At 41.9% G+C, this 26,189-nt stretch overlaps 1 protein-coding gene across 4 annotated transcripts in view; it reads left to right on the plus strand.

Moving 5' to 3' along the window:
• RABGAP1L (RAB GTPase activating protein 1 like) overlaps positions 1 to 26,189 on the plus strand; it is a 551,596-nt gene that overhangs the window by 135,086 nt on the left and 390,321 nt on the right. For all 4 annotated transcript variants that reach the window (XM_048861147.2, XM_048861149.2, XM_048861150.2 and 1 more), the window contains exon 11: positions 9,897 to 10,041. In XM_048861147.2, the coding sequence (XP_048717104.2) occupies positions 9,897 to 10,041 (145 nt within the window). The remainder of the gene's footprint in view (positions 1 to 9,896; positions 10,042 to 26,189) is intronic.

Below are 26,189 nucleotides of genomic sequence, written 5' to 3' on the forward strand. Positions count from 1 at the left end.
CTGAATGAGGGAGGCAACCTAGTGGGAGAGGATGTGGAAAAAGCTAATGTACTGAATGCTTTTTTTGCCTCTTGTCTTCACGAACAAGGTCAGCTCCCAGACTACTGCAGTGGGCAGCACAGCATGGGGAGGAGGTGACCAGCCCTCTGTGGAGAAAGAAAGTGGTTCGGGACTATTTAGAAAAGCTGGACGAGCACAAGTCCATGGGGCCGGATGCGCTGCATCCAAGAGTGCTAAAGGAGTTGGCGGATGTGATTGCAGAGCCATTGGCCGTTATCTTTGAAAACTCATGGCGATCGGGGGAGGTCCCGGACGACTGGAAAAAGGCTAATGTAGTGCCCATCTTTAAAAAAGGGAAGAAGGAGGATCCTGGGAACTGCAGGCTAGTCAGCCTCACGTCAGTCCCTCGAAAAATCATGGAGCAGGTCCTCAAAGAATCAATTCTGAAGCACTTAGGGGAGAGGAAAGTGATCAGGAACAGTCAGCATGGATTCACCAAGGGCAAGTCATGCCTGACTAATCTAATTGCCTTCTATGACGAGATAACTGGCTCTGTGGATGAAGGGAAAGCAGTGGACGTGTTGTTCCTTGACTTTAGCAAAGCTTTTGACACGGTCTCCCACAGTATTCTTGCCAGTAAGTTAAAGAAGTATGGGCTGGAGGAATGGACTATAAGGTGGATAGAAAGCTGGCTAGATTGTCGGGCTCAATGGGTAGTGATCAATGGCTCCATTTCTAGTTGGCAGCTGGTATCAAGTGGAGTGCCCCAAGGGTCGGTGCTCGGGCTGGTTTTGTTTAATATCTTCATAAATGATCTGGAGGATGGTGTGGATTGCACTCTCAGCAAGTTTGCAGATGACACTCAACTGGGAGGAGAAGTAGATACGCTGGAGGGTAGGGATAGGATACAGAGGGTCCTAGACAAATTAGAGGAGTGGGCCAAAAGAAATCTGATGAGCTTCAACAAGGACAAGTGCAGAGTCCTGCACTTAGGACGGAAGAATCCCATGCACCACTACAGACTAGGGACCGAATGGTCCGGCAGCGGTTCTGCAGAAAAGGACCTAGGGGTTACAGTGGACGAGAAGCTGGATATGAGTCAACAGTGTGCCCTTGTTGCCAAGAAGGCCAATGGCATTTTGGGCTGTATAAGTAGGCGCATTGCCAGCAGATCGAGGGACGTGATCGTTCCCCTCTTTTCGACATTGGTGAAGCCTCATCTGAAGTACTGTGTCCAGTTTTGGGCCCCACACTACAAGAAGGATGTGGAAAAATTGGAAAGAGTCCAGCGGAGGGCAACAAAAATGATTAGGGGACTGGAACACATGACTTATGAGGAGAGGCTGAGGGAACTGGGATTGTTTAGTCTGCGGAAGAGAAGAGTGAGGGGGGATTTGATAGCTGCTTTCAACTACCTGAAAGGGGGTTCCAAAGAGGATGGATCTAGACTGCTCTCAGTGGTAGCTGATGACGGAACGAGGAGTAATGGTCTCAAGTTGCAGTGGGGGAGGTTTAGGTTGGATATTAGGAAAAACTTTTTCACTAGGAGGGCGGTAAAGCACTGGAATGCGTTATCTAGGGAGGTGGTGGAATCTCCTTCCTTAGAAGTTTTTAAGGTCAGGCTTGACAAATCCCTGGCTGGGATGATTTAGTTGGGGATTGGTCCTGCTTTGAGCAGGGGGTTGGACTAGATGACGTCCTGAGGTCCCTTCCAACCCTGATACTCTATGATTCTATGATCTGACTTCCAATTTTTAAAGGATGCATTTCTACCTCTAACTGTGTCTTTTACTCTGCTGTCTAGCCATGGTGGCATTTTTGTGCTGCTCTTACTGTTTTTTATATTTTGGGGGGGGGGGGCAGTATACGTTTAATTCGAGCCTTTACTATGGTGTTTTCAAAAAGTTTCCATGCACCTTGCAGGCACTTCACTGTGTGGCACCCACCTCTCGCGAGCTCCTGCTTCTGTTTGGGTGTGTCTGTGGTCTTTAAGCCAGTACCAGCCTTGGTATTGGGCCGTACCCCCAGGGCTTCCTCCCTGAAGGCAATGGTTTTGCCCTTTTAGTCTGTTCTGCCCCCCCAGTTCTCCAGCTGGACCTCCTGACACTTCAGTCCCCTTCTGGGGGTTTAAAACTGTCCAATTGTAGGCCCTTCCCCAGTGGCCTATGGTGGAACCCAGGTCCACCAACTATTCTGAGTCTCATTCCAGGAACCCTAAGAATAGCAGCCACGCTCCACTGTGTCCGTTCAGTAAAACTGTATTCAGTTTCCTGGGGTGCTTCCCCACAGCCCCAGCCTTCCCTGACACCTTACTCTTATCTCAGGGCCCTTCAAAGTTCAGGCCCAGCAGCCAGCCAGGAGTCCTTCCTCGCTTCCCCAGTCCTTACTAGCACTGAGTTGTCTGTTGTGCTGCATTTCCCTTTGGGCAGCCAGGAGTACCATCTGCACTCTTCTAGCTCCAGCAAGGAACTGCCCCCCCCCCCAGCTCTTTTTTATTGGGCTCTCCTGGTCTCTGATTGGCTGCTTCCCCTGGAGCCACTCTCGCCCGCTTGGAGAATCTCTCTACTGCTCTTTCCTGGGACAAGTGTGTCAGGACCTTGAGGCTTCCAGCAAGGGGCCTCAGATCCTAGTCCACTCGGTCACACTGTTCCGTTTAGTTTCCTTTTAACTAGATTCCTTGTTTTGGTGGTATTTTCCTTTTTGAAAGTAAATGTGACTGTGGTGGGTTAGTTTGGTATTTTCTCTTCTGTAAGGATGTTAATTTCAATTTTTTTATGGTCACTATTATTAAGTGGTTCAGTTATATTAATCTCTTGGACCAGACCCTGTGCTCCACTGAAGACTAAATCAAGAACTGATGCTCCCCTTGTGGGTTCCAGGGAAACAGCTTCAAAAGGCAGTTGTGATGGGATCCCCGGGGTACAGCCTGAGACTGTGGGACCGCTGTGCCCTCTGAACTCTCTCCATCCTGGGTTGTCTCTCTCACAATGCCTTGCTAGTGACCAGCAGCAAACCCCTCTAGGTGCTGTTATCACTCAGCACAACCACATGTGGAGACCCCACATCCAGCTAGATTGAATGAATGCTCCCAGAGCCACTCATGAATCACACATGGAAAGGCACCTGAGCCAAATCCCCCCAGTTCCCAGCACTGTACCCCAGAAATATACCATCTTGCACTGCTCAAGATTGGTTCATCTTTCATCAATTGGTTTTTATTAATTGGTTCATCTTTCATCAATGGAAGTGGATATACACCAGCCTTTTCAAAACTTGAGCAGATTTGCCCCACACTTCAGACAAACTCACTGGTAAAGATCAACAGTAAAACAAATTTATTGACTATAAAAGATCAGTTTTAAGTGAAATTAAGTGGTAGGCAAAAAGTCAGAGTTGGTTACCAAAAGAAATAAAATATAAACACGCAGTCTAAACTCTCAACCCGATTAGACTGGGCAACAACTAGACTAAGCAGTTTTTCTCACCCCACTGGATATTGCAGTCCTTAATATACAGATTTCACCCTTGAAATCTGGGCCAGTCCCCTCAGTTGGAGTCTTCAGAGTGTCCTTGTTGCTTGCAGCATAGGTGGGTGAAGGAGAAAAGTCCAGCATGGGCCCCCTGTGTTTGGTTTTATATCCTCAGTCCATGTGCTTGGAAAACACAAGTCCAGGCATGTCTGGGTGGGCATTGCTGAGTCTCCAGGCAAGGTTGAACAATTCCCTTGCTGTGGCCTCATGCAGGTGAGTCATTGCATTGTAGCTCCCTTGCTGGACAATGGTTTTTGCTGCGTTGATTGACATCCCACCCAGGTGTTGGTCACTTTCCTTGCTGTTGCCTCTGGGGAGCTAATATCTGGTTGATCCCCCAAATTACAGCATGTTTTAGTGACAACCCTACAACACAATTCTCATAACTTCATATTAGGGCTGTCAATCACATTTAACTCATATGATTAACTCAAAAAAATTAATCGCCATTAATCGCGATTAATTGCACTTATAACAATAGAATACCAATTGAATTCATTAAATATCTTTGGATGTTTTTCTACCTTTTCAATACTGATTTCAGAGTGCACAGTGCTCACTTTATATTATTATTTTTGATTACTAATATGTGAACTGTAAAAATGATAAACAGAAGAAATAGTATTTTTCAGTTCACCTCATACAGGTACTGAAATGCAATCTCTTTATAATGAAAGTGTAACTTACAAATGTAGATTTTTTTGGTTATATAACTGCACTCAAAAACAAAACAGTGTAAAACTTTAGAGCCCACAAGTCCACTCACTCCTACTTCTTATTCTGCCAATTACTAAGATAAACAAGTATCAGAGCAGTAGCCATTACAGTAACTCCCTTCTCTGCATGTGCCAGTATATTTATGCTTGTATCTATAATTTTCACTCCATGCATCTAAAGAAGTGGTTTTTCACCCATGAAAGCTTATACCCAAATAAATCTGTTAGTCTTTAAGGTGCCACCAGACATTATTTAAGATAAACAAGTTAGTTTACATTGATGGGAGATACTGCTGCCTGCTTCTTATTTACGTCTCCTGAAAGTGAGAACAGGCGTTTGCATGGCACTTTTGTAGTCAGCGTTGCAAGGTATTTACATGCCAGATATGCTAAACATTCGTAAGCCCCTTTCATGCTTTGGCCACCATTCCAGAGGACATGCTTCCATGTGGATGATGCTCATTAAAAAAAATAATGCGTCAATTAAATTTGTAACTGTACCCCTTGGGGGGGGAATTGTATGTCTCCTGCTCTGGTTTACCCGCATTCTGCATATATTTCATGTTATGACAGTCTTGGATGATGAGCCAGCTCATGTTCGTTTTAAGAACACTTTCACAGCAGATCTGACAAAATGCAAAGAAGGTACCAATGTGAAATTTCTAAAAATAGCTTCAGAATTTGACCCAAGGTTTGAGAATCTGAAGTGCTGTCCAAAAACTGAGAGGGACGAGGTGTGGAGCATGCTTTCAGAAGTCTTAAAAGAGCAACATGCCAATGCAGAAACTACAGAACCCAAACCACCAAAAAAAGAAAATCAACCTTCTGCCGGTGGTGTCTGACTCAGATGATGAAAATGAACATGTGTCTGTCCGCACTGCTTTTGATAGTTATCACGTAGAACCCCTCATCAGCATGGAAGCATGTTCTCTAGAATGGTGGTTGAAGCATGAAAGGACATATGAATCTTTAGCACATCTGGCACGTAAATATCTTGCAACACCAGCTACAACAGTGCCATGCGAACACCTGTTCTTGCTTTCTGGTGACATTGTAAACAAGAAGCAGGCAGCATTATCTCCTGCAAATTGTAACCAACCTTGTTTGTCTTGAGTGATTGGCTGACCAAGGAGTAGAACTGAGAGGACTTGTAGGCTCTAAAGTTTTACTGTTTTATTTTTTGAATGCAGTTTTTTTGTAAATAATTCTACATTTGTAAGTTCAACTTCCATGATAAAGAGATTGCACTACAGTTCTTGTATGAGGTGAATTAAAAATGTATTTTTTTTACAGTGCAAATATTTGTAATAAAATAAATATAAAGTGAGCACTGTACACTTTGTATTTAGTATTGTAATTGAAATTAATATATTTATAAATGTAATAAACATCCAAAATATTTAAAATAAATGGTATTCTAATTATTGTTTAACAGCGAGTTTAATTTTTTTACTCACTTGACAGCCCTACTTCATATGCATTAATGATATACATATTTGGATAGAGAAATGACTTTCAGCAGATCATAACCTTTCCCCTGATACCTTACAAGGGATGCTTTATATATAATATCACAATTATATACAAATGAGGAATATGGTGGATTACAGGGTGTTTCCCCCAGGGTACACAATGTCACAGCAGTCATTTATGGTATCCAGAAATTTTTCTGTCTGCATCCCTGTCTTGAGGTGACATATACCCAGTCAGTACTGGGATAGTTGAAATCCCTCGTTATTGTTGGGTGATCTGTTTTTGTAGTCTCTGTAAACTCCCTGAGTATTTCACAATCACTGTCACCACCGTGGTCAGGTGATTTAGTATATTCCTGTTACTATATTCTTATTATTCATGTATGAAATTTATATCCATAGAGATTCGATAGTAAAGTTTGATTTATTTAAGTTTTTTACTATATTTGAGTTTGCTTTCTCTCACAGGTAGTGACACCCACCCACCAGTGCACTCTACTGGAATTCTTAAATATTTTGTGCCCCGTATTAGTGTCACGTGGATTATCATTGTTTCACCAAGTTTCTGTAATGCCTCTTATTTCAATATCCTTATTCAATCCCAGGCACTCAGGTTCAACCATTTTAGTAATTAGACTTACAGCATATGTATACAAGCACAATATTTAATTGTCTGCCTTCTTGTGATATTTCATGTGATGTCATCTACACTGCCCCCGGTGTGTGGAAGGAGCTGTGAGGGAATGAATGTTATAAATTGCACCATTAAATGATCATTATTAATGACAATCACTATATAGATGATTGTAATGTTATATAATGCTTTAATAATATCGATTAAAACATGTACCTTCCTCAGAATAACACACAACAGATTATTGTGCAAGTTAGATTTCCTCCAGAATATTTCACTTCATTAGCGCCCCCCCCCCAGCTCTGTCTGTCATTATTTGTATGAGGGGCTGTGTAGTTCAACCTAGGGGAGGTGGACTCAAGATACAGCATACTGCATATTCCCTCTGTGTGGCTTTCCCACGACTGTGAGTGTGTGATTTACATGATTTTGCATCCGTCCTTGCCATGCAGTGGAAGGGTGCATATGCTTCTTAGTATGTGTAAGCTTTACTGAATAATGTTCAGTAGAGTAGAATCCAAAGGTCCTCCCCATAGTTTTTCTGTCCTGCTTGATCCCCATTACTTGCAGCTTTCCATTATTATTCAGTTCATTTTGGAATTATGTAGAGTTTCATACTCCTGCAATAAACATTGATCCATTTTCTCTAGAGATTTACACATCTAACTGATATTGGCTCAAGATCTGAAGAGTGAAGTCTGATCTTCTAATTTATGTTGTATTGCAGTGGAATCACAACCCCTGTGGCTGACTTAAATGAATAGGACTGACTTAATTTTGCTGATCCTAAACTAGCATGACAATTGTCGCCTTACTAAGGGATAAAACAGTTAGTGCTGAACAGATAGTGATGTTTTTACTGTACAGTAAAGGCACAGACTACACTGAATGCCCACCTGACTAAATCAGTCTCATGCAAGCTGTTTTCTTTGGCACTCCAGCTCTTCGGTTTTACAATAGAGAGAAGTGAAATACAGTAGAATTTATAAAAAACACAAGTATGTGAAAATGTGGAAGACTGCTGCCCTTTCCAGTTTTAAAGATCGTACACTATAATCCTTTTTATTTGATACTCATCATAAAATACAGTTTCTTTCTTGGTCCAAGTAAACTTGAGTCAGCAGAGCATGTTTCAAGGAATACTTCACCTTTTTTTGAAGGGATTTTAAGGGTATCAGTGGAAAGTGGATTGAGGGGGCATTTTTGGTGGTTAGAAGAGTCCTAAATGTTGGCAGTGGGCTAATCTGAACTTCTTAATGTATTTTTAAAATGTTTGTTTATATGTGCCTTGAGTTTCAGACAAATATATTTTTTAAAAAATGACATTTAAACAGATTTTTGAATACTATCCCAAGTCCTCAGAATAATGCTAAAGCTGTATAACTGTAGTGTTCTCAATAACACCCCTCTCTATCCCTCCAAAAGGAATGTCCGAGATTTTGATAAATGATGAGATTATCAGTGTCGACATAATTGCTTGACCAAGGGCCTTGCAATTACCTGATACTGACATCCTGGGAGATGAAACGTGTATGCATTGATAATGGACCCAATGCCTCCCTGCTATATTTTACTAATCACAAGGGTAATGGCTCTAAATTATAAACTGTCGCCCAGATTTCATCCTGCACTTCCAGAACTGTATGGAAAACTGTCTGATACTCCGAGAGAGAGAGAAGAGGACCCATGCCCTGTTTTTTTGGTTATAATAGAAACAGATGTGATGGACTGATCAGAGTAGGGGGGAAATGCTTGATTTTGTCCAACTACAGGCAGTCCAGATTTAGACTAGCCCATGGAACAGTTCCACCAACTGGAATTGAAACTAGAGGAGGTATTTAGAGTGGAAGATGTTAATTACTGCAGGTGGAAATTGGCGAGCAAGCTGGAGTTAGTGCTCCTTTTTTGAATGAAAGGTGCCAGGGGCTCTTAAGTGATAAGTGGTCAGTGCCTTGGTTTTACACAGCAAGTTCTCATATGTTACTCTTATTTTTTGCTGACAGAGGAAACAGTAATATCTTATTCTAATACTTGGTAACTTTTTTTTTCTTTCACTTATCCTTTATTGGATATTCCTTTTTTCTCATGTGGTTAAGACCGTGCTTCTGAGACAATTTTAACACCACCTCTGTAAGACTGCTTTCATTTGATTTTTGAGGCTGACTTTACATTATTAGCCTGTTTGAAAAATGACTTTATTTTAACTGTGATCATGTAAGGTTTGCAAAGAATTAAGGAGGCTTAAACTCTGATCTAAAACTGGTCTTAAAATGTACTTTTTGGCTTTACTTTATCTCCAGTTCACTTAATAACAGCTATTTGGCTTTATTATTGGACAACCATATGAAAATACATGAATCACGATGCTTTTTGAATAATAATATTGAGTACATCAGAGAAGAAACTTTTTTACATGGGGGTGGGGAGTAAGGAGAGTTGTATATACTGTTCTCTGATTTCTGGGAAGTGAAGCAGCTGGGGCACATGTTAGAGAGGAGACATCTAGGAACAGTCTTGGTGTCTGGTTCTTTTCTCTTTCAAGATTTAATGTGGACACACTAAAGAGTTATTTTACTGATTTTTTTTCTTTTAGACTTATCAAATTCATTGATCCAATCTTCAAGATTTAAGTAATTACATTTTTAAAAATATGAAGTACAAGTTGTTTTAATCAACAAAAAATTTTGATGGGTCTTTAATGGATCTTTTATCACACTTGATTCATGCTAAATAAAGAATGTCAGAAAATGTATTCCTTTCAGTGTGCCTTGAAAGTTATCAAACTTAGGCACAGTCAGGTATGAAGCTACTTTTGAGTGTCAAGTGCCCTCCAGTGAGAGTGCCTTATTCCCCAAATTGTTATAACTAGGGATATTGAGCTCAGGCATCCCAGCTAAATTCAGCTACTGGTAAAACATAAATACACTGGATACAAATCCTAAAGGGCTCCTGGGATTAAATGGAAGATATTGTGGTCCCTGGAGCACAGGTGAATGTGTGCACTGTACACAACCTACTTCTAAGGATCCTTTCATAGCACGTTGCCCATGCAGTGCGTATTGTAATCTTTCTGATGCGCAACATGCTACCTACTGCCAACTCTCAACATTCTACAAAATGCCTAAGAAACTTGGTTTCTCAAAAATGCTTGGTACTTTTTTTTTATTATCACAATATTTTTCCTGTCTGTTCTTTGCAATTTTTTCTTGAAGCAGTCTCCTCTCTGTCTCAGTTTGTTACATTTAAATTGTAAAGTTTTTGTTATAATTCCTCAAATACATAAAGGTTGTTGCGGGATGAGCTTTAACAATAATTGTTCTGCCTGTTTTCATTGCTGTTTTTCTTCTTCCTCAAATTACATTCAGCAATGTCTTATACTAATCTCAATCCACATGTGCAACTTCCATTGAAATTGGACAGTCTTGCCCCCAAACTACTATATCAGTCCTTGGTTTAAACCTATTTTGAACAAACCAGCAGAAACATGGAATTGGTGAATAGCAAGAACCTAACATTGAAACTCATTTTATGTCCTTATTTTTAGTCTGCAGGGAAAAGCCACACAAATGCTGGAGATGCAATTTATGAAGTTGTAAGTCTGCAGCGGGAGTCTGAGAGAGATGATGAATCAGTCAGTCCAACAAGTGGAGGGGGTCCGCTATCGCCACAGGAGGATGACGCAGAAGAAGGTAAGAGTAAAATGAACATGTAAAATTCCCGTATATGCTGCTTTTTTCATAGTTTTTCTGCCTTTTATTCCCATATAGATTTCTTCCTATTTGTAAAAAGAAAAGGAGTACTTGTGGCACCTTAGAGACTAACCAATTTATTTGAGCATGAGCTTTCGTGAGCCACAGCTCACTTCATCAGATGTGTACCGTACTGTACACATCTGATGAAGTGAGCTGTGGCTCACGAAAGCTCATGCTCAAATAAATTGGTTAGTCTCTAAGGTGCCACAAGTACTCCTTTTCTTTTTGCGAATACAGACTAACACGGCTGTTCCTCTGAAACCTTCCTATTTGTGCCCATCAGGGATGTATTATAATAGCAAAAAAAAAAAAAAATAATCTGTCATTCACAACTAGTGCATCTTCACTACCAGCAGCAGTGCCCAACACTTTTAGACTGTCCTATCTAGACTGTTTTATCCAGATGCAGCAGCAAACAGGGTGCATCCATACAGCACTCTGCACCAAAACTTGCCATTCCTCCTCACCCGTTAGGCTAACAAGATAGCAAGCTTCTGTTAAAGGGTTTTTCTTCCAATCAGAGTCCATTATTCTCTAGAAAGAGCTCTCATAATTAACAGTGATGCCAGGAAGCTCTTAGCTGTTTATAGTAGTAATGATTTCTGACTCAATCCCTGGTGCCTGTGGATCATTTTTATATAACTTAAAAATTATTTGTGGATGTTTTCCTTCATGCTGGCAATCTATCCTGAATATATTTTAAATTTGTAGTAAGTGTCCTTTCAGCAGCTTGTTTGATGGAGCAGGCGTCAATTACTATTGCACAATTAATTCCTTTTTTCCCAGTGATTATTATTGAGAATAACAAGTGATTATTCCAGAATGTAATGAACACTGTGCTATTAGAGAATAAATATTCTCTAGAGCTTGCCCTCTTGATGTTGTGTAAAACAGTTTTATTTAAAAATAGGGTAAATAAGAGTACAGAGGTGTGCACAGCAGGAAAAATAAAATGGTAAGTTAAACCTAATGTTAGTTTCCATATGTTAAATTCAAAATACTTGCAAAGGAAATAATCCTCTTTTAAAAATGTCATTACGATGTAACACTGTTCTCATGGAAACTGCATTTAGATTACTTGCCTAGAAGTTATCCATCCTGCTAGATGTGCCGATTAAATGAGTCACTACCAGTTGTTCTACATATATTTCCATTCTTATGTACCTTCTTTTGCAGATTATTAATTATTATTATGGAAAAATATAATAGTTAAAAATTCCAAAGTTTTTTTCGTTTGTATTTTAGATCTTGACTAAGATTTATTTATTTGTTTAATTTCTGTTTAGGATCAGGGACCATAAATACCGGCTCCATATTCCCTCTCGCCTCCCTTTTTACCTGGTCCTGACTATGGCATATATTCTGTATTGTAGGGACTTTCCCATCTCATAGGTTACCAGTTAGTTCATCCATGTATGGGTTTTGCGGGGTTGTTCTTTATTCTTTATGAAGTGCTGTTCCCCACTCTATTCGCTCCATCATTTTCCTCATGATTCATTGTATGACATTTGAAGCTTGCAATATTATTTATTTACATAATGCCATAAAAGTGTATGATGCCTTATTTGCATCCTCTTCTTGCTTACTTATCCTTTGCAGCTATCTCAATTTCTGCCAACCCCAGGACTAAGCATTCCGTGGTCCTTTGTGAGCTAGCTGACTCATGCCATGATTAGGAGTGGAAATGTCACTTTAAGAAATAGGACAGAATAGTCTTTCAGTCCATATATGAAGAGAGTGGTTCAGAAGGACTTTTGTGCTGCTGTTTTATTGGCGGACATGTGGATTTTCTTCCCATGGTGGTTTTAAGGTCATTAGCATTTTAATGTGAATGGGAAATACATTTAATTGTGTCATAAGAGCAAGAACTTATAGAAAATCGGGATTGTGTTTTTCTAATAAATAAACCATATCTTTGTTCTTACTGGTGCTTTGGTTTCATGACAGTAACTTCCAGTTTGTCTTTTTTAAAGATCTCTGCAAAATCATACAGTGGCCATTTAGGAATTTTTCATATCAGCCTAACATACATTTCCATTACATTTTATCACTAGCATTGCAGCTCATATTTCTGTCAGCTCAGTCATCAAACCTGAGAGCTGGGGGCGGCTCAGAAATGTTCCCCTGCTTAGGGGATCACTATAGTCTTATTTAATTAATATTAACAGCTTGCTTGTCAAAGCAAAAGAATGCATTGAACCTCCACACTAAATTTCCTTACCTTGCTAACAAGGTTGCTTAATTCAGACTATAATTTAACTAAAAGAGATCCAGATATATATTGACTAAACTTTCCCTTATATGTTGTTGGAAGAGGTCTCAAGTGAAATGTATTAGGGTATCTGTGCTCATGTTCATAAAGCATGGTAAAGTAGTGGGAGAGTGAATTATTAATGTGTAATTTTGAATTTTGACAAGGTGCAAGGCATGGCTGGTTCAAGCACGCTCATAGGGGCTTCCTTTGTAATAATTTTTTCATTTCCTCCCCCATTTAAATTTGCCCTGACAGAAGTCCCCAGACAAAGAGCCATCAGTGGTCAGGAAAGAACCCCTAGATGGGGGCAGCATGAAGCACCTGAAAGTGGGGGTCTGGAGGCATCCTATAGAAAAAGGGCAATATGAAATAGCTAGGAGGGTGGAGACTTAAAAGACCCCCATGAGGGGCAACATGAAATGAAGTTAGGCAGCTGCTAACTAGTGAGGAAAAGACAGTGCTCCCTCACCTCTCCTGGTCATCTAAGACCCAAACTTGAAGTTCAAGTATCCCCCTCATGCTGCTGTTTCCTCACATGCCTGGCCAAGCTTCCTGAGAACTGCTTCTCAGAACAGAACAGATCTTCTTTTTGGAGGGCTGGGAGGTGGCTGGGGAGGGAAGCAGTTTTCAGGCATATGAAGTACAGCACAGGGTTTCTCAAATTCACTCCTCATAGTGTGTGATGGAGGAATGAAGAATAAGTAGGCACTAAACTATGGCAAACAAATGAAACTGTTGTTCATTACTGTTCCAGTGGTTGCAGCTGAACTGATTCTCCCTGTTTTTCCTTCCACTGGGGGATTCTATAGCCTGCCAGAATTGGTCCTGGTATAAGGTCACGAAATTGTGAAAGGTGTTAACCTCAGTTTCCTCCTCTTCCACACACATACTTGGGGGAAAGAGTGTAAACTGGTTGCTTAGGAGATTGCTCATGGAAAGGCAGGGTTCCACATTTGAGGTCCTAAGACTGGATTGATTGGGGGAAGGAGAAAGGTATTATTTTTGAGTTAATGTGTTTTGATTTCTAATGATGCTGGTTACCCTTAGAAGACCATCCTTGACGACTCGGTCTGATTTTTTGTTTCTGCTGTCCACTTCAGTCCACCAGCTCAGTGCTCTTTTGATATGAAGTTGATATACAGCAACTAGGTGTAAATAATTTCACGAATTAACTTGTCTTCTTTGTATCTCCCACAGTCATTAAACTGTTATTGCAATGACGGCTTTTGAGTTCTCTTGATACAGTTTTGTATGATTTTAAAAACTAGGCCTCCCTGCTGTTGCCCACATAAAGTCATACTTAATATTCAGTGCTTTCAGAAAGTAGTTCAGAAGTAGGAAATAGATGATAAATAAAATGCTTTCTTTACAAATGTGCCAAAATTATACAAAAAGTTGAATTTATTTAATGTATAGCCAACTGTAAGATAGTTTTAATGGCATTATTTTCCTTCGTAAACTTTTATATTTTTGTAAATTGGCAAAGAATAGTCTTCAAAAAGTGATTCCTCCTTTTTAAAAAAAAAAAAAAGAAAAGAAATAAGTAACACTTTATTAGTCAGGTGACACTTCTGGAGAGAGTAGCTTGATAATTAAGAAGCATCTGCCCAAAGGTCAGTCATCTTATAGAACATTCGCATGATTTCCTGAAATGCAGTGCTGAAAGGAAAACTAAGGAACGGTCAGCCTTTTGGTATAGCAACAGATTTCTTAAAGATGATTAGGCCTCCACCATGGCTGACACACCAGGAATTGAATTGGGCGTCCTCCAGATATGAAAGAATGAGTCTCTGCACTGATGCTGGTGCAGAAGGAAGGGACTGTGCTATCGGAGCCATGTTGGAATGTGATTAAACATATGTGAATCTTACTAGGGAGGTGAAGTTGAATTTTTTTGTTAACAAGTTGGGGGGTAGAGGTAGAACTTCTGCTACACATTTGTTCTTCCCTCCTGAAGTCCCCTGGTCCTTGGACTCTTCTGAGATGGCTTCACTCTCCAGAAATAAGAACAAAGTAATAGCATGTGAGGATTGCGACGTGGAGGAGAGGTTGGTGTTGCGTATAGACATCATGAAATTCGAAGATGAGAGGGAGATCCAAGTGATGGAGGGGTCTGAAAGCTGCAGAGAAATCTGAGAGAGTTATGTATTGGAGGACCCAGAAAGAGAGAGTTGGTAAGGACAGAGTGAGCAATGTAAAATGATCTGATCATCTCAGAGTATGGTAAAAGACAAAAAATGTAGTAAGACAAAAACACCATATCACCTGTGCATGAACAGTTTTCATAAAGCGATCACTCCATATCTAATTTTTCAATATTTGTCCTCAAAGGAAACCTGCACAACTTCTTCAAAAGGCAAGCCTCTTAACTTAAATTCAAACTCGGATAAACAGCAAAAGCCATGAACTTAACGGGGACATGGTTTTGTGGCTCAGTCTAACATTTTGTAATACACCACACTGTCCTTAATTGCCCACTTCAAACCCTGCATGCATAATGGTCTATGCCCCAATTGCCCACTTCATTTAGTCTGTCCCAACTGGTATTTAGTGATGACATTCTGATTTCCTTCCCCAGACTTGAAGAGCTCTGGGTAGCTCAAAAGCTTGTACTTTCCAACAACAAAAGTTGGTCCAATAAAATGTATTATCTCACCCACCTTGTGTGTCTCATACTCTGGGACCAATATGGCTACAACAACACTGCAAAGTTTTATGAAGTTGACTTTGAAAGAAGAAAAGTTGTGGAGTGGGGAGGGACAGGAAACAGCATCCGATGAAGTGAACTGTAGCTCACGAAAGCTTATGCTCAAATAAATTAGTTAGTCTCTAAGGTGCCACAACTCCTCCTGTTCTTTTAGCAAGAGGAAAGAATCTCAGTGGCATCACCATGGTCTCTGGGGCAGGAGAAAAGAGGATGAGAGAATCAAGGAGTTACAGAAGCAGAGTTAGTGGAGGAGAGTAGTATCTCAGAATGAATTCCTATTTTGTGGAAATTACATAAGAACAAATAAATTACATAAGAACCGTTTGGGGGAGTAGTCAATTCTGCATTTTTTATACAAACTAAAAATAGCTGATATTTCATTTAATTCATAAGAACTGTGTCAGAACCCAAAAACAGGCTGCTGCTGTTGGGTCCTCCCTCAACCAAACAACTTTAAATGTGCATTGGCTTTTAATTCCCACGGTAGTCATAAAAACTAAAACCTGTTCAGTTTGTGAGGACAGTCTGTTTGAACATAGGACAAGATGACCTTCTATCAGACAGAAACCTTGGTTGCAGTCCCACAAGATTTAACCTTTTTATACAACAGCTTCTAATGCGTGTGCAAATCCATAGTGTCTCATTTAAAATAAATAAATAAATAAAAAAATTACACCTGAGATGAGTCAATCTCTCATTTTTACAGGTTGTACGTTCAGTTCTCTAACATTAGACTATTCTTACTGCATTGCAAGTTAACCTTTCAGTTATTAAAAATACATTGAATCAACTCCTGCAGCAATATTATTGTGCTGTTGGGTAGTTTCTAATCCCTTTAAGTGGTGAAAAATTTAGTACAGTATATTGCTGTATATTTTTTTTTCTCGCTCGATGTAACACGCACTTGATAGTTTAGTTTGATTTATGTTCATATTGTAAAGTGAGTGATTCAAGTGTGAATTCTCAGTTTTAAAAAAATAAATATTTAAATGCAAAACATTTCCATGGGATGCAAACCTACCTAGAGTTGTATGACGTGAATTTCTCATGTCAAATGTTGAAATTTGGAATTTTATGGCTGCTTCTCTTCAAGAATTATTTTATAACAAAAGTTGCTAGGGGGCAATAGTTTGTAGTTAGGGTCCTAGCTGCATGACATCCTTACTTCTCTCTCCTGTACCCAAATCTCCCCCACCCCATGAAAATTTGTCTGTGGGAACTCATTTGTGATTCAGGTCAGGAGTGGATGGGACAGGGATGATGGGTGCTCTGGACAGCATCATATTCTTCCTTCTTCCAAATCCACAGGACACATACGTGCAAGTTGTGGTGGACTGGGTAAGCATTATATGAGAATATTCTCCCTTCTCTCTGTCAAACCCACTCCCCTTGAGGGCTAAGTGATAATTTCCATCTGCAGCAAGTTCTGTATGATAATCTTCGCAGCATAGGGCTGTTCTGTGAATGACCATGGCCCTCTGTGGATATCCTTGATATTCATGAGTATTTGATAGGATTCTATGGGTTTTTCTTCGATTGGTCTCTATATGTATTCCACATTTGGGTATGCATGTGTACCATGTGCCTGGGTTCAGAAATTTTTAGTACACAGTGTTCTTTGGTCTGGGATGTGAAGTTACTCTCCTCGTACTCCAAACAGACTATAAAGGGTAGTGTGAACCGACACCTCTCCAGTTCCTTCATACCACCACATGGACGGAGTCAGAATCCTCCTTGTCCACTTTGATCTTTCTTTACTGTTAACCTGTAAATATAATTTATAAATAGTTGCAAATAGTTTAGTTTTTTTTTTAGTATTTTTATAGTTAGCATAATTCGTTTAGTTCTTCTCACCCCAGGGAGCTTCTCCTTCTGAAGAGGGACTATGCCAAGAGTTCCGGTGTTCAAGAATTGTCTCTCCTGCACCTTTTCCATCAGCAGCTACCACTAGCACTGCCTTTATTGCCTTGGGGAGACTCTTATTGCCATCAAGTGCCACATCTGCTGCTCTTTCCCCTCCCCAAACTCATAAGGGACAAGAGCTTTCTCTGCAGAAGCACCTCATGGAGCAGGACGTGAAATCTCATTCAGATTCAGGCTGGAGAGACCTTCCCCATACAACGGCCTCAGACTATGAGCAGCAGACCTCCGAGCATGACTTCCAGAGTAGAGGCAAAAGCTCTTAAGTCTAAGAAATCCTCTCACAGGAGAAGGGGACATGAACATAGGCATAAGGACAGATCTCTGTCCAAATCTGCTTCTAAGAGAGAGGATTCCTCCCCATCCTGTCAAAGTCAAGTGAGTCCTCATGTGAGGGTTCTAAAGAGTTAGGTCTGTATAACCCTTCTGTCCTAGAAGGACAGGCATGAAGGAAGAAGGATCCAATCATACTGGGTCCCGCTCCATCCTGCAAACCTAATGAGTGGTACCCAATGGTTCCGTGTAGGAGTTCAATGATGGGGATCCCATCCGATGGCTCCGATGTTCTCGCAGTGGCGTATTATCAACTGGGCCCACAGGACCCGTGCCCAAGGTCCCCGGCCAATTGAGAGACCCTGGAAAAATGGGCATCCCGCCCACAGCAGACAAGCACTGGGCGGGGCAAGGGAAGTCTTTGCACTCCCCTGACCCCACTCCCTGGCCGCAGTGCCGGGTGGGCAGGTGGGCAGGGGAAGCCCCTATGCCCCAACCCTGCTCAATGACTGGGAGGGTCCAGTGCTCCCCAGCAGCTGCCCAGGCAGAGAGAGGAAGGGACAGGGCCAGACTCAGAGCTGGAGAGGAAGGGACGGGGCTAGAGCCTCTCCAGCTATGCTGGAACACTGCCTGCAGAGCTACTTGGGAGAGAGCCTGGCTGGGAAGGTGCAGCAGCCTGCTCCCTGCTCAGGCTCCGCAGAAATGCGGGGCAGTGGGGGAAGCCCCAACGCCCCGACCACTGCTGCAATCCTGGGACTGGAAGGAGATCTGGCTTCCTGCTGCAGCCTCAGGGCCCAGGTAAGGGGGGAACAGAGCTTTCTGGTCTTGGGGCCATAGCGAGGGGTGGGGCAGAAAGGAGCCAATGGGGGCCATATTGGGGGGTGGGATGGGCAGGGCTGTTTGGGGCTGTGGGTGGAATGGGGGTGAGGCTGCAGGCAGAGGGTATGCTCTGGTCCAGGGCCTCACGAAACCTTAATCCACCTCTGGTTCTCCATGCCAGATTTCTCAAACACAAGACATTTGCATGACCTGGATCCACTGATCTACTCCTCAGAAGCCCTTGAAACACTGAGGACTGAAGCCTTTACCTCGCTGGAGGATGTCTTCACTCTGTCCTGCCCACAAGCTCCCTTGCACTCATGCTCGGCTCCTTTAGAAACATACCTACATGCGGAGAGACCACCTTGTGAGGAAGAGTATCCTCCCCTACTATGTCCACAATTTCGAAGATCCTTCCCCTAGTATCATTGGCACTGCTGGTAGAACAGGAGCCTATAATTTTATCAAGTGACTGACATTCCAGATGAGGCTCCCTCTCCCCCCTTCTCCTACAAGGGAAACGAGACCAAAGAAGGTACTGGAACTGTCTACCTCCTTCCAACCACTGGTCTCAGATGCCTTACACTCCTTCCCCTCTGGTCAATCCGTACTGGTCTTACTGGGGCCTGTGGGATCCATACAGTAGGCATCGTGGATCTGTGCAGGAATCACACCAACTGTCCTCTCCTAGCCATTCCAGTTGGCTCTGTCAGAATTTAGGAGGAAGTCAAGCTGGATCCAGTTGTTCTGGTGGGTATATCATTCTCATTGAAAGAGGTGGTTGCTCCATCATCTCCCTCTCTATCTGATGACCAAAAGCAGAACAGGAGTTATTGCAGTGTGTGACAATGGAGCTCCAGATATCTCTTTGAAGAAGACCAGGACACACAACAGCGCCTATTGGACATCCTCCAAGCCTCTGGCCCTTTGAAGGTGGCCCTTGTAGTTAATCAAGCCATTTTGAAACCCACTACATTGGTGTGTCCCTACCCCAGAGAGAGTGAGAAAATATATATTTTTTGCCAGAGAAAGTGTCAGAGGTTTCTTCAGCTCATTAAGTTCCCAACTTCTTAGTGGTTCAAGTTGCTGCACAAAGACCCAGAGTTCTCAAAGACTACCCCAACTGACAAAGGTGCAAAACATCTTGACCTTTTGGGTCGGAAAGTGTCATCTGCTAGTCTCCAATTCAGAGCTGCTAACTATGAGGCATTGTTAGCAAAATACGATTTCCTGAATTATGCCAAATTTGCTGACTTTAAAAACAGACTTCCCTGGGAAGCTAGGGCCCAGTTCCAAGCCCTTACTGATGGAAGCAGGCTGGTGGCCAAGATGTCACTTCAAGTGACAGTAGATACTGCCTCTAGAGCCATTGTCACAGCTGTAGTCATGAGACATGAGTTATGATTGTAATTATACAATAGAATCATAGAAATGTAGGACTGGAAGGGACTTCAAGTGGTTATCTAATCCAGCCCCCTGCGCTCAGGCTAGGACTAAGGATTATCTCTAGACCATCCTTCCCAGGTGTTTGTCTAACTGGTTCTTACAGACCTCTAAAGATGGAGAGTCCACAGCCTCCCTAGTTAATTTGTTTTGAAGCTTAACTATCCATATAGTTAGGAAGTTTTTTGTAATGTCTAACCTAAATCTCCCTTGCTGCAATTTAAGCCCATTACTTTCTTGTCCTGTCCTCAGTGGATAAGGAGAACAATTTATCACGTTTTTCTTTATAACAACCTTTACATAATTAGACTGTTCTCATCAGGCCCCCACACTTAGTCTTCTCCAGCTAAACAAACCCAGTTTTTCAATGTTTCCTCGTAGGTCATGTTTTCCAGATGTTTCATCATTTTTGATGCTCTTCCTCTGTCCACATCTTTCCAGAACTGGACCCAGTTCTCCAATTGAGTCCTTATCAGTGCTGAGTAGAGTAGAAGAATTACTACTTGTCTTGCTTGCAACACTTCTGCTAACACATCCCAGAATGATGTTGGCTTTTTTTAGAACAGTATTACACTGTGACTCAATCATATTTTGTTTGTGACCCACCATCATCCCCAGATCCCTTTCTGCAGTACTTCTTCCTAGGCAGTCATTTCCCATTTTGTATTTTTGCCACTGATTATTCCGTCCTGAGTATAGTACTTTGCGTTTGTCCTTTTTGAATTTCATCCTGTTTAATTCAGACCATTTCTCCAGTCTGTAAAGATCATTTTGAATTCTAATCCTGTCCTTCAAAGCGCTCACACCCCTTCCAGCTTGTCCGCAAACTTTATATGTGTACTCTCTGTGCCATTATCCAAATCATTTATGAAGATCCTGAATAGAACAGGCTCAGGACAGATCCCGGTGGGACCTCACTCGATATCCCCTTCCAGCTTGACTGTTACATATCACCTTATCTTCTAGGTTCTTACAAACTGATTGTTTGACTATTTGCTTCGTTATCTTTTCAGGTACCAAAATTAAGCTGACTTGTCTATAATTCCCTATAAGTCCCAGGGATACCTCAGGGAGGACCAGAATAACATTGAGAACCTTCCCTTCGATGAGTATAACCTCTTTAGTGAGAAGACCAATGAGTCTTATACACTTTAAAACAGCTGTTCTCAACTGGGGGTCCCTGGCCCCCTGGCGGGGCCACAAGTCATTTCAACTGGGCCATGGGGCTCTGTGACTGAAACCCTGAGCCCCGGCACCCCCTGTGGGGCTGAAGTGCTGAGCCCATGGGCAGAGTTAGGGGGTGTGGGGGGTGTTGCTCCTCCCCCAAATTGCAGTGCTTTACCCACAGAGAGGCAGCCTCAGGGGCAACTCCACACCCTCCGTTCCTGGCCAGGTTGGAGGCGGGAAGCTGGAGCCGGGCATTGCAGGGCGGCTGGTGACATGCAGCAAGCAGCTGTGGAGGTCCCCCGTCTCCTGCAGTTGGTGCCCAGGGTTGCGACTGCTCCTCAGCTTATAGCCCCCTTTGACTGCTCAGGCAACCAGTAAGAACCTCCCTAGCTCCAGAGCCAGCAGAGCCCTTGGGGAGCAGCGACCACAAGGGGGGGGCCATCCTGGCGCACAGCCCCTAGTTACCCCTCTCCCTGGTAAGAAAATGAATTGGAGAGGTGTCTGTCCACACTGCCCTTAATACTTTCTTCTTTGGAGCACAAGTAGAACAATTGCGATATGTGGACCAACAGATGCTGCTTACTAAAAATTTCTGGACTCAAGCAAATCATGTGCATGCTTACAGATAGGGACCACACATCTTGAAGTACCTCCAGATACAGGTAAGTAACCTCTATTTCTTTGGGCCAGTTCCCCTCACTACTATTGCTTTGGGGCAAGCCCCACTCCTCCAACAGAATGATGAGTAGAAACAGCTAGCAAAAATTTGAGGATTTTCCAGTCCCCTGTATGGAAACAGACCACATAGGATATCTTGGGGCCGTAAGGTTCTTTTTAGGAACTTCAATTTTGTTTTAGGCTAAATTTGTAAAATCCTAATCACTGCACATTCAGTTTTGTGTGGGCAAATGTTTTGTACACTTTCGCACAGTGTGTGCAAATCATGAAATTTACATTGCGGACCTCATTCATGCACCCAATAGTGCAAACTGAGGACAAATGGAGTATACGCATGGATGTGCTAACGCTTATACATATTAAAAAAATCATTGTGGAATCTGCATTGACACTTTCAAAAATCTGGTCTATCAACTTTGGTTCAATTCAATTGGCTTTCTGGAATGCTTAAAAATGTGATTTTGATAACCATTTTATCTGCTAATCTAATCAAAGGCTAAAATATAGTCACTTCAATTTATGCTCTGTAAAACTGATATTTTACCTTGTAAATAATAAATGACAGTAAACGGGTGTAGCTTGTGCAGAGTGCAGAAATGAGCCACTCTTGAGATTGAACCACTGTGATTACATTACACCTGCCCTGCATTCTTTACCTTAGTTACCTATAAAATGGCATATTGATTTTTTTTAAAGGTCTCCTTATTGGTTTATCAAGTCTCCTGGGGGCGGGGTGTCTGTGAAGTTACCTATGCCCTCGATAACCTCTGTGACCTTTTTTCTGGTGTGTCTGGGTTCTGATGCAAATTACATTATAGGTTTTCACCTTTGTACCTTAGGTTGATTGACTTGAACTCTTACTGTTGTGGTCCCTAGGGGTTATGAATTGCTCCCACTAGATATCCAAGTATCTCTCGTTCCACGCTTTAAAATAAAATTAAAAAAAATAACCTTCTCTTTTTTGCCTTTTCATAGAGATGTCAAACTCAGATGGTACAGTACATTTTGAAGGAATTTACATTTTTAGGAGCACTTATCTATTGTGCTGCATTTAATTGGCTTTGTCATCACTGTGGGTGTAAAACTAGTGAACTGTAAAGAGAATTATGCTGAATGAAGAGTGGGGGAAAATTATCTATTAAGATTTAAGTGAAGTATATACCAACTTCTAATTTTCCATGGTTAGCACCCTTTTGTATTTGCTATTTATGAATATACATGAGTGGAGTCTTCTCTTTTTGTACAAATGTTTTTACAAACAAATTTTTGCTCTATAGCTGAGCAAACAAATGAGTAAACAAAACTTGTTTTGAGTAAAAGTAGGGCAGGGCCCCTATAGGATTTTATCTGAAAATGAGGAAGAAGCTAGGGATTAAGGCAGAGAGGGCTGGAAAGGTCCACTGGACCATGTTTGCTTCAGAGGCTGCAGGGAGAGGGACTATTGCTGTCTGCAAGTCAGGTGAGCCAATGTGCGCAGAATAATATTGCTCAAATCTACCATCACATCACCCCATGAAGAGGAGCAGCAGCATGGGGGAGACCTGGCAAAGATTCATCCAGAGAATCCCTCATCTGTGAATTGGGATTGCTGGTTCTTCTTTTTTAGGGTCTGTGCCACAATTCCACCAAGCAGTAGATTGGAAAGGGGGAAGAGGAGGGAAGGAGAGAACTGGCTCGTTGTGAAAACTATTTGCTATGGACATGGAAGCAGCGTGACACCCACCATAATATTGTTTAAATGCAGAGGCCACAACTTTATTTAAAATATTACCTAACTGGGGTAACCACCTCAAACTGTCCAGTAAGGTTGTTCCACTGCAGCTCTCTTATGTGGTATACCCTGATGTACTATAAACTTGTGTGTAATTGTGAAGGTCATGCACCCTCCCACCCTCAGCTCTGCTAAGGTACTCTGACTGAAAGCCCAAGTCTCCTGCCTCCAATGTGGAGAAGGAGAGAGAAGATGCGGAGTTGCAAGCAGCATGAGACACATCGGCATGACCCCTCGCCATGCTGTGCTGTGACCAGGGTCAATGCCCAAGTATGCCACTAGATTACAGCGCTCTCAGTAGGACCCTTTCTAACCTGCCAACTGCATTGGAATCTGCCAAAGTTGAAATAATTAAACGCCAAAGCCAGACCTCTTGAGTGCCAGGTGGAAGGTAAAAAAAACCCACACAGCAATTTGCCAGTTTTGCCTTATGAGAAAAATTGTTTCCAGATGCCAAAACTGTGGATTAGCCTAGCTCCCGTCATCACTGCAGACCAAGCAACTAGATTGAGATGGGCAGGGCTGAAACTGGGAGCCCACAAGGGTTACCCTGTCCAGGCAGAAAACTGCATCAACCCTCCCTCATGCTCCACCTGGCCCAGCACCACTCACATCAGCCAGTGGCAGGGGCAGTGGATGGTCAGGCCCAGATGCAGCATGTTATCCTCTCACTCCCCCACCCAATGCAGTATGAGGAAGGAGGGAGGGAGCGGAGAAAGAAGCAGCCCCAACATGATGAACTAAACCAGCATTGCAAGAGCAAAGGTACATGGAACGCTGCTTCAGCTGTTGCTAGTTGAGATGCCAGAAGCTGTTGCCATTGTTCCCAGCCACATCAAAGCCATGCCCTGGATAGTGGGGTGAACAAATATTTACTTGAATGAGAGGTGAAGTGTCTCCCCTCTTGATTTATGTCCTCCTTCTATCAGTGTACCTCCTTTTCCTCTACAGGCAATGTATGTCCTTACCCTATTTATGCCATCCATCTCTAGCTTCCCATTCAATCTGAGCAGGAGAATTGTGTCTGGGGAAGGTGGGAGTGTGTGTTTACTGTGTTAACCTTTCATTCACACTCCCCATATTTTAAGTTTTTGCTTCAATAGTTGTAGCTCAATGTTTGCTAAAATTATTCTAAAATATTTTGAAACAAATATGTTAGGATGGGGGAACTGTTTTACTGTTAAATTAATTCATGGGTGACTTGAGGTGAGCATTTCTAATTTTTGAGTGTTTGGAGTGCTAAAACATTTCACTGCACAGCAAATTATTTGAACATTAAATCTCATAGTTGGGCCATTTGTTATATTTCTCCAGTTGGTTTCCTGACAGACCTTGCAAAATTCTGAAAGTATCGCACAAACATAATGTGCTGGTATTAATAGAATAGAAAAATTGTTTTAAACAAGCTTAAAAATTTAAATTGCAGAAGACTAGCAGTAGTAACACCCTCTTTAGATGTAACAGTCTTTCATCCCCCAGGTTTCATGAGCAGACTTTACTTTAGCAGTACTGTTAGTGTAGCCTAGCCTGTTAAGCTAGGCCAATATACTGCCTTTTTCCACAACAGATAGCAGATGTTCAAGAGAATACACAACAGTTTGTCTTTACAGGTCATACAAATCTACAATAATGCTAAACTATGAATAGACATAAGTAGGAAGATGTGGCCGTTGCCTACTACAAATTTTTAGATTTCATATGAGTACAAAGAGGCAGATGAATGCAAACATAGTGTAATCAAATGCAACAATAAAAACATGGTCCGACTGAAAGTTTTTTGATGTATTGACTTGCACTAGCACTAGGTTATCATTGATGCTGAATGCTGAATGCCAGTCCTTGAGTACCGAAGATAGTATTTCGGTGGTTGCTCTAGCTTTGTCTTGCAGGCCCTAGCCCACTCCTATACAATATTATATAACTGAAGCCAAATGGTCTGCAAAAAAAGGCAGTATATGGTCTCTTTGAAGATCAGACAGTCATTTGCAGATTTTCACCAAGGAGCACATAGTCCTTGAATGTTGTCCTCATTCACATCCAACACCATTTTCTGTTCTTCCCTGCTGCTACTAGATAAGTATTTTTTTTAGTATGAAAGAGGATGTTTGTTTTGATTAAAGTAATTTTCTTCACATTACCTGTGTATTACCTACCTTTCTAAAAAGTCACTCCAAGTAAGTTTGGGGGGGAAGGGAGGATGAAACTGCACAGGTGAAAGTCCAGTTGCAGATCCCTTTCACTATGCCAATACAACTAAGGGTCTGTATGGGCAGTACAACAATGGGACCTTGCATATATCCTACCTGTGTTGGGGAATGAAGGGGAGAGACACAATGAGCATGATATAAATATTAATAAAGTCTGTGGCCATCTGTGCAGCCCTGGCTTCAGCTGAATCTACTGGGCGCGTGGGGAAAATGTTGACCAGTCTGAAGTTCTCCAAGTTGCTTCACAGGGATCTTTTCACCTCTGAATTGCCTCTGTCATGCTGCTGCTGTTGTTTCTGTTGCACTCCTCTGAGCAGCATGATGCTCCCTGATGTTTGGATCAGGTCCTTGCTGAATGCATGTTGCCAGTCTGTTAGTCTTTGCTACCAGTTCTTTGCCTGTTGCCCCCTCAGGAAGGAAAGGGAGAAACACACGTAAAATACATCTGATATTTTAAAAAGTGGGGTCCATGTACATAGCCACAATGTAATGGTCCTTTGCTCATACTACTGTGAGGGGGCTGAGTCAGTCTGTCAGTGTGTCCTAACCCAAGAGCTTTGTCCCAGAGTTTTCATGCAAAACCTTGATGACTTTAGCATTGTAGAGGCAGATTAACTTCCCATATGAATGGTTTGTGTGATAGTCAGATATGCCACTCTGCTCATATAAATGATATGGGTACATGAGGTCACCATTAAGGCTTTGTGCAACAGCATGAATTTGAAGCTGGGCTATGCATTGCTTTTTGGTATCTGTTGGAGAGAAAATTGAAAGCCTGATGGGAGAGTGTAATCGACTGTGTTATAGGTAATGTGAAAGTAGCAAAGAATGCAGGAGACTTTTCTC

This window comes from Caretta caretta, chromosome 8 (assembly GCF_965140235.1).
Source record: "Caretta caretta isolate rCarCar2 chromosome 8, rCarCar1.hap1, whole genome shotgun sequence".
Classification (NCBI taxonomy): Eukaryota; Metazoa; Chordata; order Testudines; family Cheloniidae; genus Caretta; species Caretta caretta.